General features: G+C 40.9%; 1 protein-coding gene across 1 annotated transcript in view; it reads right to left on the bottom strand.

Moving 5' to 3' along the window:
- Positions 1-20,000, bottom strand: part of LOC144959182 (innexin unc-9-like) — a 140,819-nt gene that overhangs the window by 17,066 nt on the left and 103,753 nt on the right. The window contains exons 2-5 of the mRNA XM_078891723.1: positions 6,410-6,558; positions 4,895-5,061; positions 3,171-3,339; positions 524-632 (exon numbers count right to left, since the gene is read on the bottom strand). Of these exons, the coding sequence (XP_078747849.1) occupies positions 524-632; positions 3,171-3,339; positions 4,895-5,061; positions 6,410-6,558 (594 nt within the window). The remainder of the gene's footprint in view (positions 1-523; positions 633-3,170; positions 3,340-4,894; positions 5,062-6,409; positions 6,559-20,000) is intronic.

Genomic DNA, 20,000 nt, shown 5'->3' with positions numbered 1-20,000 from the left:
TTTCACATGTCATGTGATCAGAATGTATAGAAGTAAAAATATGATCAGATTTATTATAATGCTTTCTTCCTCTGGATACACTTTTATGCTCGTCTGAGAAGTATTTCATAAGGGCGTCCGCCATTGTTCCGATAGTTTAGAGCCAGTTACTTAGTTCTTATGCGTCATTACTCTATCCAGGCAGCAAAATCATTACCGCAGTCATGTACAGTCATGAACCGCCCGTCACAAAGCAACATTTAACCGTCAGAAGCTATACCGTTTCAGGTTCTTTGCCACGACATATAAATGGGGGGAGAGTCGGAAAGTCTCCAAAGATGAAGCGGTCCTGTTCTTAGGTTCCAAACACCAGTCTGCAACCACCCAGTGCTTCCTCTTGATGGTTCAGAGACGTCTCTCCCAGATTCGAAAAGATTCCTCCCCCCCCCCCTACACCCCCATCCCCCAATGAGGCCGAAGTTAATTCATGTACGCTTATTCTATTCTGAAAGGTTAAACTACAAAAAAAAAAAAAAAATCTTACCTCATTCCCCATTGGAAAATGCAGCAAAACTTGTTCATGATTCGCTGAAAGCGGTCAGGTGGTGTCGATTGAAAGACGTGATTGGACGATATCCATCTGTCAATGTGACCTGTGTGGAATTATGGGATAGTTTTGGAAGGGGTAGTGGGGGGGGGGGGTTGAAGAGGGGTGGACAAGAATGCTGCTTGTGTGAAACGTTTGATTCAAAGCCTACAACCATAGCCATGTTTTTAAAAAATAGAGCATTTTTAATATAGAGCAATATCCACTAAACGTGCTTAAAGCGCTTTACAAGAGGTCCCTGGCCAACAGCAACATTTAACTTGTAAGACGGGACATGACGCCTGTTAGGCGATATTACATTTGTTTTCGGGCAGAGACAACGCTGTTAACTGCCAGGTACTCATTTTTACACCTGAGTACGGTGAGATAAAATGAGTAAAGAGCCTTTTCCAAGGGCTCAACCATGCGCCGGGCGAAGCTCGAACCCAGGACCTTCCCGTCCGAAAGCGGGTGTCATACCAGAAGACCACATAGCCGCACAACCATAGCCGTGTTGAGTACTTGCCTATCACTATCACTCAAAGCGATCAGTTCCACAAACACCGAACATCACTGAGAATTTGAACACATGCAGTTCTGTAAGAGGCAGCCGAAAAAATTGTCTGAATTATTTTTTTAATTCAATATGCATACATAAAGAGAAAGTTTTTTAAGCAGAGAGTAAAAAGATTGTGGTGATGTTGTCGGAAATCCGGCAATTGTCGGACATCTTACACAGGTCTGCACAGTAGGCGATTGAAAAATTTCCTGAGCAGTGTGTCAAATTAGTGGTAAATTCTCTAAAACTGTGGAGCTGATCGATTCGGCTGCTTGACGTGTACTAAAGGTAGCTATGGCCAATAACATCTTCGGAAATGTACACGCTATTAAATGAACTTATAGCCTGGTACTAAGATCGCAGCCATCGTAAAGTTATAGCCTGACACTGACAATAAATGACATCAAAAGACAAGTCTTTGGCCGCAAAAGAAAACAAATCGTGAGTTGTATTCAATAGGTCAATCAATGGCTTCACTTGTTTCCTTGAGCTCTACTAACGACAACTCACTAGACGCTGCACAAACCTTAAAAATGACGTCAAACTATAAGTCCTAGTTGGATTCTAGTGTCTGGCTATAAGTTAACGATGGCTACGGCCTGACACTAAGACCCACTAAGACCTATATTTTGACGTAATTTTAGTCTAGTGAGTTGTCTTCAGTGGTGGTCTATGTAACAAGTGATCGCATTGGTTGAACTATTGAATTTAACTCAATATTTGTTTTCTATTGGGGCCAAAGACTTGTCTTTTGACGTTATATTTTGGTCAGTGTCAGGCCATAAGTAAACGATGGCTACGGTCAGTGTCAGGCCATGAGTTTACGAAGGCCAAGCGGACGTACACTCTGAAATCTACACTATCCGACGACCGTAGCCTTCGTAAACTCATTGCCTGACACTGATCAAAAAATGACGGCAAAATACAAGTCAACGACCACCTAATAGGAAAAAGTCATAAGTTGCGTTCAACAGTTCAACCAATTGGGATATGTAATTTGTTTTCTCGTAAAATGTAGAACGAGACATGACGCCTGTTAGGCGATAATACATTTTTTTTTCAACGGAAACAACGCTGCTAACGGGCAGGTACTTATTTTACTCCTGATTACGATGAGATAGTGTGAGTAAAGAGCCTTTTTCCAAGGATTCAACTATGCGCCGAGCGAGGGTCGAACCCAGGGGCAGCGTGGCTCAGTGGTACGGTCTTTGCTTCCTACCCGAAAGGTACCGAGTTCAATCACCCGCTGCTGCGTTGTGTGGCCTTGAGCAAAACACCTCGCCCTAGCTCAATTTGCGGCGCTGCTCTGCGGATGACGCCTGGGTTATTCCCGTCTTCCATTGGAATAGATCCTAAAGACAAATTTCCCCTTGGGGATGATGAATAAAGAGAATTTTATTTTTATTTATTTTTATTTTTTAGGACCTTCCGATCCAAAAGCGAGTGTCATACCACGTGACCACGTCGCCGCACAAATAGCCAGTAGATTTTTGACCAATCAAAACATGGAATTTGTGACACACCCTCACACGTGCTCGGACATACATAGTTGGTTGCTCATAAACAGTAACGTAAATGAAATCGACCTCTCTCTGATCATTGTTATTGTTTTTATACCACCAAATGGGTGACTAGTTATCACACGATTTTCTTGATCAGATTATAAACGTTTAGGTTAACACATAATTTTCTGTGTTGGTTCTATCGATCGAGCGGTAGAACAGTGAGTATTTTACTTAAGCACAAACCATCGATAGTAAAACCTGTGTAGTTTGCTGTGTCTACCAATCACTATCATTGTTTACATTATGACGATTGTCCGAGAGGCGTGGTTATCTACCCGTCTATAAATAGAATGCGCTTGGCCAAGGAGTTCACAACATTGCCATCCGGAAGTATAACGGACCAACACACAAACTCTGTGTAACCATGAACGTTTATAGTCTGGTCAATACAGTTTAGTGAGAACAACTCACAAACGCGGATGGCAAAAACAATAACAAAGGCCTGAGTGACATCATCTGCATACTATCTATACCGTCGTACCAGCCATCTGTTGAATGGCCACTCGTGATTTGTCCTGGTCCATCAGCCTCGAGTCGTTGACCAGGGAGGACACCTTTGTAAGGTCAAGGCCACAACTGTAGCTCGTCAGTCGCCAGAGCAGGTTTGGAAGTTTGAACATGGCGGCCAGAACGAGCAGAACCACGGGTACCTGGGAGCAGAAGAAAAGAAGTGTTATAGATAGTATGAGCTTGGCTTAGAAGTTCACAACGTGGCCATCCGGAAATATAACGGACCAACACACAAAACTGTGTGTAATTATGATCGTTTATAGTCAGGTTAATACAGTTTAGTGAGAATTACTCATAAACACGGATGGCAAAAAAAAAAAAAAAAAAAAAAAAAAAAACAACAACAAAGGCCTGAGTGACGTTCTATCTATATCCTACACTGTCAGAATACTAGGGCTAGGAAACAGTGATACCTGCCGGAAATGCCAGGCAGCCCCAGAGATCAGCGATCACATCGTCTCCACTCATTGTCCAGTGCGGCTATTTGGTCTAGAGGTATGACACTCGCTTTCGGATCGTTGTCTTTGTCCGAAAAATTGCAATATCGCCTAACAGGCGTCATGTCCCGTCCTACATGTTAAATGTTGCTGTTGACCAGGGACACCTTGTAAAGCGCTTTGAGCACATTTAGTGGATATTGCGCTATATAAAGCTCAATAAACTTGAAGGTGGCTATGGGACTGTCCTTATGGCGGAGGAAGACTTTCGAAGCTGGGTTGACGAGATGAATTTGGAGGTGTAGCCATACGCTACTACCACTACTAGTATATTAGGGAAGAAAAGTGTGACGTCAACAAACAAAAAAAAAAACCCCAAAAACACTGGTTCCTATATCTTTGGAAGTGTAAAACCAGAGCTGCCTATTTGAAATTTCAAAATTTCATAATTTCCAAGAGCGAAAAAAAGATGATTTCACTTTAAATAGCTTTACAAATAAAAATTTGGTTTGAGAATGGCTCAAAAAAATGCTCCAAAGTCCTGAATATAAGTCTCAAGGAACTAATCTGTCCTTTTAAACAAGATTTACTGAGTCAAAGAGACCATCTATGCATCTCTGTAGCTGGAGCCAAAAATTCGTATTTCTACGAATGTTCCGTGGACTGACCAGGTCTGGTAAAACTACACTTCCGGAGGGTTGGACACATACCTTGTGTTATTGATCTTGATTGTGTGTGTAGGTGTGTGTAAGTGTGTGTGTAGGTGTGTGTGTGTGTGTGTGTGTGTTTTAAAGAGGAAGACAATGTCCTCACCCATTGGTAATAAGGGATCTCCACCTTCCGTCTATCCGTCTTCGACTCGGGCAGAGGGGAGAGAAAGCCCTCTTTGAAGGTGTGTGTGTGTGTGTGTGTGTGTGTGTATGTGTGTGTGTGTTTTAAAGAGCGACACAATATCCTCACCCATTGGTAATAAGGGATCTCCGCCTTCCGTCTATCAGTCTCCGACTCGGGCAGAGGGGAGAGAGAGCCCACTTTGTAGATGTGTGTGTGTGTGTGTGTGTGTGTGTGTTTTAAAGAGCGACACAATGTCCTCACCCATTGGTAATAAGGAATCTCCGCCTTCCGTCTATCCGTCTCCGACTCGGGCAGAGGGGAGAGAGAGCCCACTTTGTAGATGTGTGTGTATGTGTGTGTGTGTGTGTGTAGGTGTGTGTGTGTGAGTGTGTGTGTGTTTTAAAGAGCGACACAATGTCCTCACCCATTGGTAATAAGGAATCTCCGCCTTCTGTCTATCCGTCTCCGACTCGGGCAGAGGGGAGAGAGAGCCCACTTTGTACGTGTTCTTCAACCAGCAATAGGTCCGGGCGTATTCTCTCTTGGCGTATCCGAACTCCAAGTCCTCGGAAAAACACTCAATCGGGTTCCCTGGAAATGGACGACAGGAAAACAAAGTAAAAAAAAAAACCAAAAAACAAAAAAAAAACAAACAAAAAAAAAAAACTAAATTAAAAATAAAATTCAATTCAATAAATCAATAAAAGAGTCAGATTAATAGGATGTGACATTTGAACCAATATTGCCAATGGCATACAAACAAACAAACAATAGACGTATGCACACACACACACACACACACACACTCACACACAAACAAAGAACAAAATTAAACTCACCCAACTCCACCCAAAAAAAAACCAACAACAAAACAAAACGAAAAAAAAGGATAGACACAAAAATAAAAATCTAAATAAATAAAATTACAAAAAAAAAAAGCAATACTAAAAAAAAAATCATTAAAAAAAATACAACAGAAAAAAACACCTGGGTGGATATGGGTGTCATGAAAATATCTCATCTGCACCCTGATCGACCTTGGTCCCTTTGCGTGTGAACTTAGTGCTCTGCCAACTGAGCTATCTGGACCCCCACGACTACAAACAGTGGGAAGGGAGGGGGGGGCATTATGTGTTGAACCCGGTACTTTCAAGTTTGGAAGTGAAGACTATCCAGCTGCTCCATGTTAGAACGTTTCTGTGCACCTAATGCGCCACATTTGGGGGGAGAGGGGATGTTCTAGGGCCCTATGGGACTTACCTACGTACTGCTTGTCGGAGACAAAGATGGCGAAGACGATGAGTGCCACATTTGTGGGGGTGTTCTAGGGCCATATGGGACTTACCTACGTACTGCTTGCCGGAGACAAAGATGGCGAAGACGATGGGTGCCACATTTGTGGGGGTGTTCTAGGGCCATATGGGACTTACCTACGTACTGCTTGCCGGAGACAAAGATGGCGAAGACGATGAGTGCCACATTTGTGGGGATGTTTTAGGGCCATATGGGACTTACCTACGTACTGCTTGCCGGAGATAAAGATGGCGAAGACGATGAGTGCCACATTTGTGGGGATGTTCTACGGCCCTATGGGACTTACCTACGTACTGCTTGCCGGAGACAAAGATGGCGAAGACGATGAGTGCCACATTTGTGGGATGTTCTACGGCCCTATGGGACTTACCTACGTACTGCTTGCCGGAGACAAAGATGGCGAAGACGATGAGTGCCACATTTGTGGGGATGTTCTACGGCATTATGGGACTTACCTACGTACTGCTTGCCGGAGACAAAGATGGCGAAGACGATGAGTGCCACATTTGTGGGGATCTTCTACGGCCCTATGGGACTTACCTACGTACTGCTTGCCGGAGACAAAGATGGCGAAGACGATGAGTGCCACATTTGTGGGGATGTTCTACGGCTCTATGGGACTTACCTACGTACTGCTTGCCGGAGACAAAGATGGCAAAGACGATGAGTAAGATAACGGTGTAGATGTGGTTGAGGTGATCTACGACATCGTCGTCTCTGGAGGAAGACTGGAGGCGTTGGTAGTGGGCGTACCCTCCTAGGATGCCGTCCAGTCTGTGGGGATAAAATGGTGGTGGTGATGATGATGATGAGGAGATGGAGGAGGAGGAGGAGGAGGAGGAGGAAGACTGGAGGCGTTGGTAGTGGGCGTACCCTCCTAGGATGCCGTCCAGTCTGTGGGGATAAAATGGTGATGATGATGATGATGATGATGATGATGATGATGAGGAGGAGATGGAGGAGGAGGAGGAGGAGGAAGACTGGAGGCGTTGGTAGTGGGCGTACCCTCCTAGGATGCCGTCCAGTCTGGGGAGATAAAATGGTGATGATGATGATGATGATGATGATGATGATGATGATGAGGAGGAGGAGGAGGAGGAGGAAGACTGGAGGCGTTGGTAGTGGGCGTACACTCCTAGGATGCCGTCCAGTCTGGGGGGATAAATAAATAAAATGGTGGTGATGATGATGGTAATGATGATGATGATGATGATGATGAGAGAGGAGGAGGAGGAGGAGGAGGAGAGGAGGAGGAGGAGGAGGAGGAGGAGGAGGAGGAGGAGGAGGAGGAAGACTGGAGGCGTTGGTAGTGGGCGTACCCTCCTAGGATGCCGTCCAGTCTGGGGGGATAAATAAATAAAATGGTGGTGATGATGATGGTAATGATGATGATGATGATGATGATGATGATGATGATGAGGAGGAGGAGGAGGAGGAGGAGGAGGAAGACTGGAGGCGTTGGTAGTGGGCGTACATTCCTAGGATGCCGTCCAGTCTGGGGGGATAAATAAATAAAATGGTGGTGATGATGATGGTAATGATGATGATGATGATGATGATGATGATGATGATGATGAGGAGGAGGAGGAGGAGGAGGAGGAAGAGGAGGAGGAGGAAGACTGGAGGCGTTGGTAGTGGGCGTACACTCCTAGGATGCCGTCCAGTCTGGGGGGGGGGGGATAAGATGGTAGTGGTGGTGGTGGTGATGATGATGATTGTGGTGGTGGTGATGATGATGATTGTGGTGGTGGTGGTGATGATGATGATGATGATGATGATAATAATGATGATGCTGATGATGATGATGATGTTAATGGTGATTGTGATGATTATATGAAGGTAGTGATGATGATGATGATGATGATGATGATGATGATGATGATGATGATGATGATGGTGGTGGTGATGATGATGATGATGATGATGATGATGATGATGATGATGATGATGATGATGATGATGATGATGAAGATGGTGGTGGTGGTGATGATGATGATAATGATGATGATGATGATGATCATGAGGTTTTCCACTTGTAACTCCAATGCTTTCAGCTACTGGGCAGTCCGCTTATCAAAATGTTTACGATTATTAAAGCTGATATTAACTCTCAATTATTATAAATAAAAGTATGAACGAATGAATGATTGCATGAATGAATGCATAAATAATTAATTCATTCATTCATTTGAATGCATGGATAAAAAAATTAATGAATGAATTAGTCAATTTGGTGGATGAACAAATGAAAGCATTAATGAATGAATGAGAGTATTTTAATTGTGCGACAATAATAATATTTCAATTAAAATATCAACAACACAGCTAAGCTCACACAGCATGCTCCAAATTTACAGAGGCAAAGTTACCCCAGTTGGCAGTTTTTTTTTAAAATAATTAATTTCTAAGATTCTCACCAAGCAATAATTGAAAAAGAAATGTTTTTAAAAATTGCCCTTCCGTCACGATATCATAATATGACATCGTCGCCTAGGCATTCCACGAAGGAATAATATAGATAATTCATCAAACAAGATGTCTGATGTCAAGTGGAACCACCCGTGTTGTCCAGGTGAGAAAATTGGGGGGTTAATAATATTGCTGTTGAGGCCCCATGCTCCGCCAGGAGCCGAGAGACATAAGTCAAGTAAGTCAAAGAAAAAAAAAACAGAACGAAAGTGCCTGAAGCGAGGCTCGAACACGGGACATTCCGGGTCACTGCGTAATGCTTTAACCACTCGGCCACTTCACTGACGATGTGAAATTGAAAATGAAAACAACAAATTATAACAAAAATATGCCATAATAATTTTAAAAATTAAGAATTAAAGCAAAATGAACATGAAAATATAATGAACTTAACAATCAACACGGCATGGTGGAAAATGAACAACGTTCCGACGACACAAACATACAAACCAGAACTTAACAATCAACACGGCATGGTGGAAAATGAACAACGTTCCGACGACACAAACATACAAACCAGAACTTAACAATCAACACGGCATGGTGGAAAATGAACAACGTTCCGACGACACAAACATACAAACCAGATTTTATAATACGCTTCAACAGTCATGACGTTACTTCCCTCGTAATGACGCATTGTAACTTAGTAAATGCTTCTAAACTATCGGAACAATGGCGGACGCCCTTATGAAATATTTCTCCGACGAGCATAAAAGTGTATCCAGAAGATAAAAAACCCCATTATAAATAGGATCATGATTTGATTTATATACATTCTGATCACATGACATGTGAAAACGTTCTAGCCGGCAGGAAGAATAAAAAGTACCGATTTTCTTGGTTTAGAACCAAGCTGCTCATTGCTGGGCGGACGTGACATCAGACTATTGAATCCTATTGATTGTAAAGATGGTGGTAGGGAAAGCCCCCGATGTGATGAACGTCATAAATGCGACTCGCTGCCTCTGAACGTTGATATGTTGGGGTAATTATAAGAGTATGTATGTAAGTGTGTGTATGTGTAAGTATGTAATTATGTGTATGTGTGTGCGTGTGTGTATGTGTGTATGAGATAGATAAATAGATAGATAGATAGATAGATAGATAGATAGATAGATAGATAGATAGATAGATAGATAGATAGATAGATAGATAAAGAAAGAGAGAGAGAGAGAGAGAGAGAGAGAGAGAGAGAGAGAGAGAGGGGGGGGAATAGACGGAGGGCGATGCACACACATGGAAACGGGGGGGGGGGGGGGGGGGGGGGGGGCAATAGTGAGAGAAAGTGAATGCTATTATAATAATAATAATAATAATAGATCTTTATTGTCCACAAATATGGCAATTTGTCATTTAGTTACACTTGTCATAACGTTATATGATAACTATAACATTGAACAGACACCTCACTCCTACCCATTCTCTCTCTCTCTCTCTCTCTCTCTCTCTCTCTCTCTCTCTCTCTCTCTTCCTCTCTTTCTTTATCTATCTATCTATCTATCTATCTATCTATCTATCTATCTATCTATCTATCTATCTAGATAGAATGCGCTTGGCCAAGGAGTTCACAACATTGCCAACCGGAAGTATAACGGACCAACACACAAACTCTGTGTAACCATGAACTTTTATAGTCTGGTTAATACAGTTTAGTGAGAACAACTCACAAACGCGGATGGCAAAAACAATTACAAAGGCCTGAGTGACGTCATCTGCATACTATCTATAACAGGATTGAACATGCGTCAATACAGTGGCATTGGAACGACTGCACGAAGTCTCATAACATACACACACACACACAAACACACACCCATACACATACACACCCACACGCACAAACACACACCCACACAAACACACACACACACAAACACACACCAACAAACACCCACACAAACACCCACCCACACAAACACACACACACACACACAAACACACACCAACACACACACACACAAAAACACATTAAACACACACACACACACACACACACACACAACAGTGAATGTCAATCACAGTAATCAATGACTTTGAGCTGACATGTCTAGATCCGCCACAATAATTCAGCAATCCTCCTAAATGCAGGTTGATACCTATAGGGTAGAAAAGTCATGACATCAACTCCAAGAAATGAGGAGAGTAGGAAAGTGCCAGAAGACACGTCGGTTGAAACGAAACCTATTACAGATATTTTTAGTTTAACTCACTCAACCCTAACACCGAATATATCCGTAGTTTACCCGGGTTACTTTTACCCCATGCCTATTTATTACATTTTTTATGAGGCAAATTATAGGCGTAGTATCAAAGCTAATGTTTTTAGTTTTTACATGTTAATGATAGTTGAATAAAACTATCTATGTACATGCTCATTTTTAATAATTTTTTTTTCCAATTTTGAAAAGTAGCAAAAATCTCTAGGATTGAGTGAGTTAATAACAAACGAGCGTTTTCTGATCATAAAGTGCTTTCTATTTTAATATAACATCAAATAAATCCTTACCGTCAAGACTTACCCAACCCCTTGAAGAGAATAATAAATCTGTGTCGTTGAACAAAAGGAAAACTTCCAACGAAAACGGTGCGCGTGAAAAGTGAAAAAAACAATCAATCAATCAATCAATCAATCAATCAATCGTGAAATGTAAACATAACTAAGTGTTACGCGTGTGTGAATGTGGATGCCCAGAGCAGACGATGGAGCACACATCCTTAGAGAATGCCAGGACGGGCCGAGCAGCTGTACTAACCATGAACAAAGAGAGAGTCTGCTCCACAGAGATGCTATGGAGTTGGTTTCGGTGTTGGAGCGACAAGCTATGAAGATGATGATGATGTACATAACTTGGGTCGATGTGTGAAACGTCTAGAATGATCATTTGAATGTTGATTCGTTGTTAGCGAATAATAATAATAATAATATAATATAATATAATATAATAATAATAATAATAATAATAATAATAATAATAATAATAATAATAATAATAATAATAATAATAATGATGATGATGATGATGATGATGATGATGATGATGATGATAATGAAAAGTTTTAGAGAGAGAACGTCATGTTGGTTGTGCGCATGCGTCTCTCGTCCTGGAAGGCAAGGAAGGACTCCGACAAGGGCTAGGACAAAACCAAGTAATCTCATTCCAAGACAAAGACAGAAAGCAATTGAAAAACAGATTTAGGGGGATTAGAAGACATAGTAAGTAACTCCCTTGTCGGGTCATGAACCCCGCCCAGGCCTCTTGATTTAACAAGAGGTAAAACAAGTCAAACGTCAAAACAAACGATTTCAATGCAAGGGAAACAAGTCTGTCACGTACAATACCTAGTGTTTAAAAGTGTGTTACTTCCCTTTCATCAAGTCGTCGTCGGAACTCGAAAATAGTCGCAAGCTGTGTTTGGTTGATATCGCGAACAGATGGGGGGGGGGGGGGGGGGGGGGGGGGGGGGGGGGGGGGATGCACGATGTACGGAGGGTTGGGTACTTAAACGTGTAAATGATCCTCTGAATTAACAGGTAGATAACCACGCCTCTCGGACAATCGTCATAATGTAAATAATGGTAGTGATTGGTAGACACAGCAAACTACGCAGGTTTTACTACCGATGGTATGTGTCTAAATAGAGTACCCACTGTTCAACAGCTTGGTCAATAGAACTAACACAGAAAACGATGTATAAATGTAACCGTTTAAAATCTGATCGAGAAAATCGTGTGATAACTTGTGACCCATCTGGCGATATAGATAGTTCGAATATGACGTCACTCAGGTCTATGTTATTGTTTTTTGCCATTCGCGTTTATGAGAAGTTCTCACTAAACTGTATCAACCAGACTATAAACGTTTAACGTTACACATAGTTATGTGTGTTGGTCTGCTATACTTCCGGATGGCAATGTTATGAGTTTCTTAGCCAAGCGCATACTATCTATAAAAACAATATCAATGATCAGAGAGAGGACGATTTCACTCACGTTACTGTTTATAAACAACCAAATATGTTTGTCCGTGCACGTATGAGGGTGTGTAAGTTTTTTTGATTGGTCAAAAATCTACTGGTTAATTCAAACTGATGACTTTTAAGATACCAAGAAAAAATGACAGGAGTGTAGAATTGTGTGAAATAGGCTGAAAAATACGTCTTCAAAGAAAAGCAATACGTCAAAAAAAAACAAAAAAAAAAAACAAACAAAAAAAAAACAAAAAAAACAAACAAGACAGACCTCCAAAAGATACAAATCATGAGTTGTATTCAAGTCTAACCAATGGGATCATAATTAATTTGTTTCCTTGAGAACTATTAACGAAAATAAACTATCGAGTAGATTTTGGACTAATCAAAACATGGAATTTGTAACACACCTTCACACGTGTTCGGACAAACATAGTTGGGTTCTTTATAAACGATGACGTGAATGAAATTGACCTCTGTCTCTCTCTCTCTCTCTCTCTCTCTCTCTCTCTCTCTCTCTCTCTCTCTCTCTCTCTCTCTCTCTAATCATTGTTATTGTTTTTAAACCGACAAATGGGTGACTAGTTAGTACACGATTTTCTCGATCAGATTATAAACATCCAAGTTTGAACAGAGTTGTCTGTGTTGGCTTTATTGATCCAGCGGTAGAACAGTGGGTATTTTACTTAGATACATACCATTGATAGCAAAGCCTCTGAAGTTCGCTTTGTTAACCAAATCACTACCATTGTTTACGTTATGACGATGTCCGAGAGGCGTGGTTATCTAAGTGTCTATTCATTTCGTGGTGCTTTGACCTAAAAATGACGACACAATACAAGTCCGAGTGGCAGTGGCAGGCTTTAAGTTAACGGAGGCGATTAACAACAAGCATATCGACGCTGTGCGCTTGGCTAAGAAGCTCACAAAATTGCCATCCGGAAATATAACGGACCAACACACACAAAAAACTATGTGTAATCTTGAACGTTTAGTCAGGTTAACACAGTTTAGTGAAAATTACTCATAAACATGGATGGTAAAAAAAAACAAAACAAACAATAACAGAGACCTGAGTGACGTCAACTTCGTTCTATCTATACTTAGACTAGAAAATAAGATGACATCACTCTGAAAACAGAAGATCAACTACACAAGTTATGTATCTAGTCGTCCGGAACAGTAACTTCCAATGGGATTGGAACCAGTTTTCGTTTGTTTGTTTGTTGTTGGTGCGGCTATGTGGTCTTGTGGTATGACACTCGCTTTCGGATAGGAAGGTCCTGGGTTCGAGCCTCGCTCGGCGCATAGTTGAGTCGCCTTGGAGAAGGCTCTTTACTCACATTCTCTCACCGTACTCATGTGTAAAATGAGTATCTGGCCGTTAACAGCGTTGTCTCTGTCCGAAAAAATTATAACATCGCCTAACAGGCGTCATTCAAGTTTCCGTCCTAAATGTTAAATGTTGCTGTTGGCCAGGGGACCCCTTGTAAAGCGCTTTGAGCACATTTAGTGTATAATTGCGCTATATAAAAGCTCAATGTTTTTGTTTGTTTTGTTTTTATTACATCACACCTTTGTTCTCTATATATCCGATAACATCTTATTGACAAAACGCTGGAGCCTATGAGAGTTATCAGGGTACCCGGCATCCGGATAACTAGAATCCACTGTACTTATTGCCGCTTGAGAGCTTGAGTGGGTAACTTGATCACTCTATGAAGGGTAAGGATTTACAGTTTTCTCGATGAAATTGAAAATCAATGAATATCAATTAGAAAATAAATTGACTGTATTTCACCCATGGTTGATTTTCCATTGATGTCGGCTCGTGGTCTTTGAAATGTTTGTTTATGAACGGTAATTGCTGGGTTGAAGTGAATATTGATGAGGTGAACATTCCGTGAGGGAGGTCAGGTGATGTTGGGTGGAGAACCTGTTGCTGTTTTTGGATTATTATAGTGATAATGATTAGGATATTGTGTTGTTGTTTGTTGTATGGTGGTGGTGGTGGTGATGGCGATGGTGATGATGATGATGATGATGATGATGGCGACGATGATGATGATGATGATGATAATGATAGAGATGATGATGATGATAACGAGTACAACGGTGTTCATCATCATCATCAACATCATCATCATCATCATCATCACCACTATGACTCCCACCACCACCATCATCTTTATCTTCATAGCCAACACTTCTCCCACCACTACAAACAAACATAAACTGTTTATTTATTTTTTCACATATTATAAACACCATCCTCATCACCAAATCCTAAAACCATCTTGATATTGTACAGATGGTATGCGCTTGGCTAAGAAGCTCACAACATTGCCATCCGGAAGTATAACGGACCAACACACAAAAACTATGTGTAACCATGAACTTTTATAGTCTGAAAAATATAGTTAAGTGAGAATTACTCAAATACGCGGATGGAAAAAAGAACAATAAAAAAAGACGCGAGTTACGTCAACTTCGAACTATCTATGTATACCATCATTTAAACAAAGTCGCACAAAATGACTATAGATAGTTCGAAGATGACGTCACTCAGGTCTTTGTTATTGTTTTTTGCCATCCGCGTTTATGAGTACTTCTCACTAAACTGTATGAACCAGACTATAAAAGTTCATGGTTACACATAGTTTTGTGTGTTGGTCCGTTATACTTCCGGATGACAATGTTGTGAGCTTCTTAGTCAAGCGCATACTATCTATATGACTATAATACCCATTAATACCAAGCAGTTATATTTAACTAATCCTGGATAGGTAAATTACACATTCTTATAATGTTTATAGACACTACATACATTAAATATATAGCCCTATTTTATCTTGTAATCACCAACCACAACAGTCACTGCCGCACTATGAGAAAAACACATTAAAAAAATTGTGTCCAGAAAACTTGTCCTTCAAATAACAGGTCATTAAAATGACCCTCATCTTGTCAAAACCCCTTAAACCTGGGACTGTTTTAAAGTCCCAGGTTGGAGATTTGTTGGTGTTTTAATTTTTTTTATTTATTTATATATACATTTTTTTTTTGCCAAGATGAGGGTCATTTTAATCGATCGATATTTGAAGGACGAGTTTTCTGGCCAATTTTTTTTTCAAATGTGTATTTACAGAGTGCGACAGAATGGTCACCCCCCCCCCCCCCCCATTTTTTTTTTCAAATATAGACATACAGACCTGCCTACCATCATGAAACGTTCGTAGAATTAAGAACTTCTTGAGCATCTTTAAATTGAATCACTTAAACTTATTGAAATTAGGATTTTGTTGATAAAGGGGAATCCCGAAACGTTCATTTGATCTGTTCTTGTAATAAAATCGAAGCTTACATTCAATCTCATTATGAATTTTTAAATTTTCAAGTCAGGTCTGCGCAGCTATAATAATAATAATATATCATGCTGTTGGAGTTGACATAAAACAAACACAGACAAGCCAGTTGACACACACGGACATCAAGCTGGATGGATAATGGATTGTGGATGGATTGGATACAGATACAACTTTATAGATAGAACGAAGATGACGTCACTCGGGCCTTTGTTATTATATTTTGCCATCCGCGTTTATGAGTAATTCTCACTAAACTGTATTATCCAGACTATAAACGATCATGGTTACACATAGTATATATATATTACCCGGTTGAAGTTGACAGAAAACAAACACAGACAAGCGAGTTGACACACACCGACATCAAGCTGGATGGATAATGAATGGATTGTGGATGGATTGGATACAGATACTAAGTAATCTCATTCCAAGACAAAGACAGAAAACAATTGGAAAGCAGATACAGGGGGAGAAGGGGGGCGGGGTGTAGAAGACCCAGCAAGTACCTCCCTTGTCCACTCTGGGAGGTAGGGGGTCGGGAATCCCCACCCAGGTGATCGTGTTGACTTTAAACTCCAATTTCCTTTATCTACGTAGTACAAACGGCCATTACAACCATTTGACGCAACGGGTCACGGAATATTACACTATACGACAAGTACACAGTGGATGTAGTGATAAAGGTCAAAGGGTAAAGGTTATCACTTCAAAACAACAAATCGTACAGAGATGCCATCCAGCAACAACATGGGTAAGAAAAGTCGTGACGTCAAACCCTCTTCTTTTCTAATGGGAGCGATCTATAGATAGTATGCGCTTGGCTGAGAAGCTCATAACATTGCCATCCGGAAGTATAACGGACCAACACACAAAACTGTGTGTATCCATGAACGTTTATAGTCAGGTTAATACAGTTCAGTGAGCATTACTCATATAGGCGGATGGCAAAAAACAATAACAAAGACCTGAGTGACGTCATCTTCGAACTATCTATAGTACAAGTACACAGTGGATGTAGTGATAAAGGTCAAAGGGTAAAGGTTATCACATCAAAACTACAAATCGTACAGAGATGCCATCCAGCAACATCATGGGTAAGAAAAGTCGTGACGTCAAACACTCTACTTTTCTGGTTCCAGTAGAAAACGGTAGTGGCTGCCTGAAGTCTGGGATCGTGAAAATACTAAAGAAAGAGTGAAAATGGAGAGGCTTCGTATGGGAACAATACAGACAATGGACGTTTCGGGTACAAACCTTTCGTCAGCAGAACAATACACAAATTAACGTGGAAAACAAATAAAATAAAATAAAATAAAATGCAAAATAACTGTTATCGTCTGTACTCAATGCATTTTATTTTATTTGTTTTCCACGTTAATTTGTATTGTGCTGACGAAGGGTTTGTACCCGAAACGTCCATTGTCTGTATTGTTCCCTATACGAAGCTTCTCCTTTTTCACTCTTTCGTTGGTATTTTCTGGTTCCAAACTCATTGGAAGTGTGTAGATACCAGTCCTCCGGATGACTAATAATGAATAGTTTACACAATGGGTTACACTATGCGCCGAGCGCGAGGCTCTAACCCAGGACCTTCCGATCCGAAAGCGAGTGTCATACCACTAGACCACATAGCCACATAGGAATAATAAATCAACATCTTGAACACTAAATTATATATTAATTTATCCTCTCTCTCTCTCTCTCTCTCTCTCTCTCTCTCTCTCTCTCTCTATCTATCTCTATCTATCTTCCCCCCCCCCTCTCTCTCTCTCTCTCCCTGCCTACCCCCCCCCCCCCCCCCCCCCCCCCTTCTCCATAATTTATCTAGGTTTCATAGTCGTTGTCAACCACTTGTTACATACGTACGTACGTACAATGCAAAAGTTCGCCTTTGTCCGCGAGACGTTACCGGGTCACGAGAGGTCAGCGCACCCTCCCCAAAATTTATGGCCGACCAACAGCCATCTCTCTCTCTCTCTCTCTCTCTCTCTCTCTCTCTCTCTCTCTCTCTCTCTCTCTCTCTCTCTCGTCTGCCTTGCAGTGACAATAAATTACCTCAGGTATACATTTTTGGTCAGAAATCAAATCTTTGGCTAAAAATATCGATCAACGATTTCGATGATTTTTATGACCTCTGACATGGTCAAAAACTCTCAAACCAGAGACGTCTTTAAAGACTTAGGTTTGGAAATTTTGGCACATAATGAATGAGCGCTCAATAAAACAGATCTGTATTTTAAATATGTGAGGTGATTTAAAAAAAAATAAATTTGGTGTTATCTGGCCAAATTTAAAAGAAAGCGGCTTGTCAGTTGACACGACACTGTTGTCTGCCACGCTCTCTCTCTCTCTCTCTCTCTCTCTCTCTCTCTCTCCCTCCCTCTCTCTCTCTCTCTCTCCCCCCCCCCCTCTCTCTCTCTCCCTCCCTCTCTCTCTCTCTCTCTCTCTCTCCCTCCCTCCCTCTCTCTCTCTCTCTCTCCCTCCCTCTCTCTCTCCCTCTCTCTCTCTCTCTCTCTCCCTCCCTCCCTCTCTCTCTCTCTCTCTCTCTCTCTCTCTTTCACTCTTTTCTCTCTCTCTCTCTTTTTTTTTCACTCTTTTCTCTCTTTCTCTCTCTCTCTCTCTCTCTCTCTCTCTCTCTCTCTCTCTCTTTTTTTTTTCTCTCTCACTCTATATATATATATATATATATATATATATATATCTCCCTCGCTCTCTCTCTCTCTCTCCTCTCTCTCTCTTCTCTATATATATATATATATATATATATATATATATATATATATATATATATATATCTTTTTTTTCTCTCTCTCTCTCTCTCCACTCCCTCTCTGTCATATATTATACTACTATTAACCAGTTAAGCCGTACTCTGGGGGGAAAAAAAACGCCATATTTAAAAATTTGGCCAGAAAACTTGTCCTTCAACTATCGATCGATTTAAATGGCCCTCATCTTGGCAAAAACTCTCCGAGGTTTTCAAAAGAACTCCCAGGTTTGAGAGGTTTTGATTTTGCCGGGATACGAGTCGTTTAAATCGATGGATATTTATTTGAAAGACGAGTTTTCTGGCCAAATTTTTTAATATTTGTTTTTTCAGGAGTACGACAATTAACGAACAGGGTAACGGTTTTTATTGTCAAATAAATAAATCACAGGTACGTGCGGGAAATATTTTGCAAAGTTGTATATGGATGCTATGCGTTTGTCCAAAATGCTCACAACAACCGCCAGTCGGAAATAACGTACTAATACACACACAAAAAAAATGTGTAACCTTGAACGTTTTTAGTCTGATTGATAGAATTTAGTGAGGACTATCTACTCATAAAAAATGGCTGGCTAAAAACAATTACAAACGGCTGAGTGGCGTCAATTTCGTTCCCTCTATACTTTTAATGGACATTTATGCGATTTTTCGTTCGATATCGGGAATGATATTGACCCGAGACCCGAAAGACCCGAGACTACGAGGTCTTTCCTTCGATGCCCACAACTGTCCGACATCGGTTTGAAATCAGACCGTCAACTGGGATAATATTGCCTAAAGGGGAAACCTTGCCTTTCGAATTTTGGACCAATAATAAGAGATTGTTTAGTTCTGTGGTAATTATTTCCTTTGATAAAACTTCAAGTCTTTTTAAAGGGTAGATACAATAACTGCAACAACAAAGCTGAGATTATTCAAAATGATCCAAATTCACAGAGGAAAAGTTACACCTTCAAGCAAAGTAACCCAAATTTACGTTACAGTGACATCTTTATTCTCATGTCAAAGAAAATGGTACAATTGAATGGAATTTTGACATTAGGTATAAATTATTTGTTTGCTTTCTACGTTATCACTCGGTCAACAGTTTCCACTTTTTATCTGACCCATATTTTAACAGGAGCAAATAAGGAAAGGGTGATGTCAGAAAGTATAAAAGCAACCGAGTGCGATAAACAGGGAGTAAAAAAAAAACTGAACAAAGTTTCAAAAATGATTATCATAATATCAGAAGAAGTATGAGTTGCAGCGTAGCCTTTCGACGGCCTGACCTGACCGTAGCCGTCGTAAACTCAAAGCCTGACACTGATCATAGCCTTTGTAAACTGACCGTAACCTTCGTAAACTCATAGCCTGACACTGATCATAGCCTTTGTAAACTGACCGTAACCTTCGTAAACTCATAGCCTGACACTGATCATAGCCTTTGTAAACTGAGCGTCGCCTTCGTGAACTCATAGTCTGACACTGATCATAGCCTTTGTAAACTGAGCGTCGCCTTCGTGAACTCATAGTCTGACACTAATCGCAGCCTCTGTAAGCTCATAGCATGACCGCAGCTTCGTAAACTCGTATTATGATACTGACCTAAGGTGTCGTAAACTCACATCTTGACCATATCCTTCGTAAACTGTAAC

This window comes from Berghia stephanieae, chromosome 13, assembly GCF_034508935.2.
Source record: "Berghia stephanieae isolate SIO BIC M18660-M18661 chromosome 13, UCSD_Bste_1.3, whole genome shotgun sequence".
Classification (NCBI taxonomy): Eukaryota; Metazoa; Mollusca; class Gastropoda; order Nudibranchia; family Aeolidiidae; genus Berghia; species Berghia stephanieae.
Note: the sequence above shows the minus strand (reverse complement) of the source record. Positions and strands in the feature narration are given on the sequence as shown.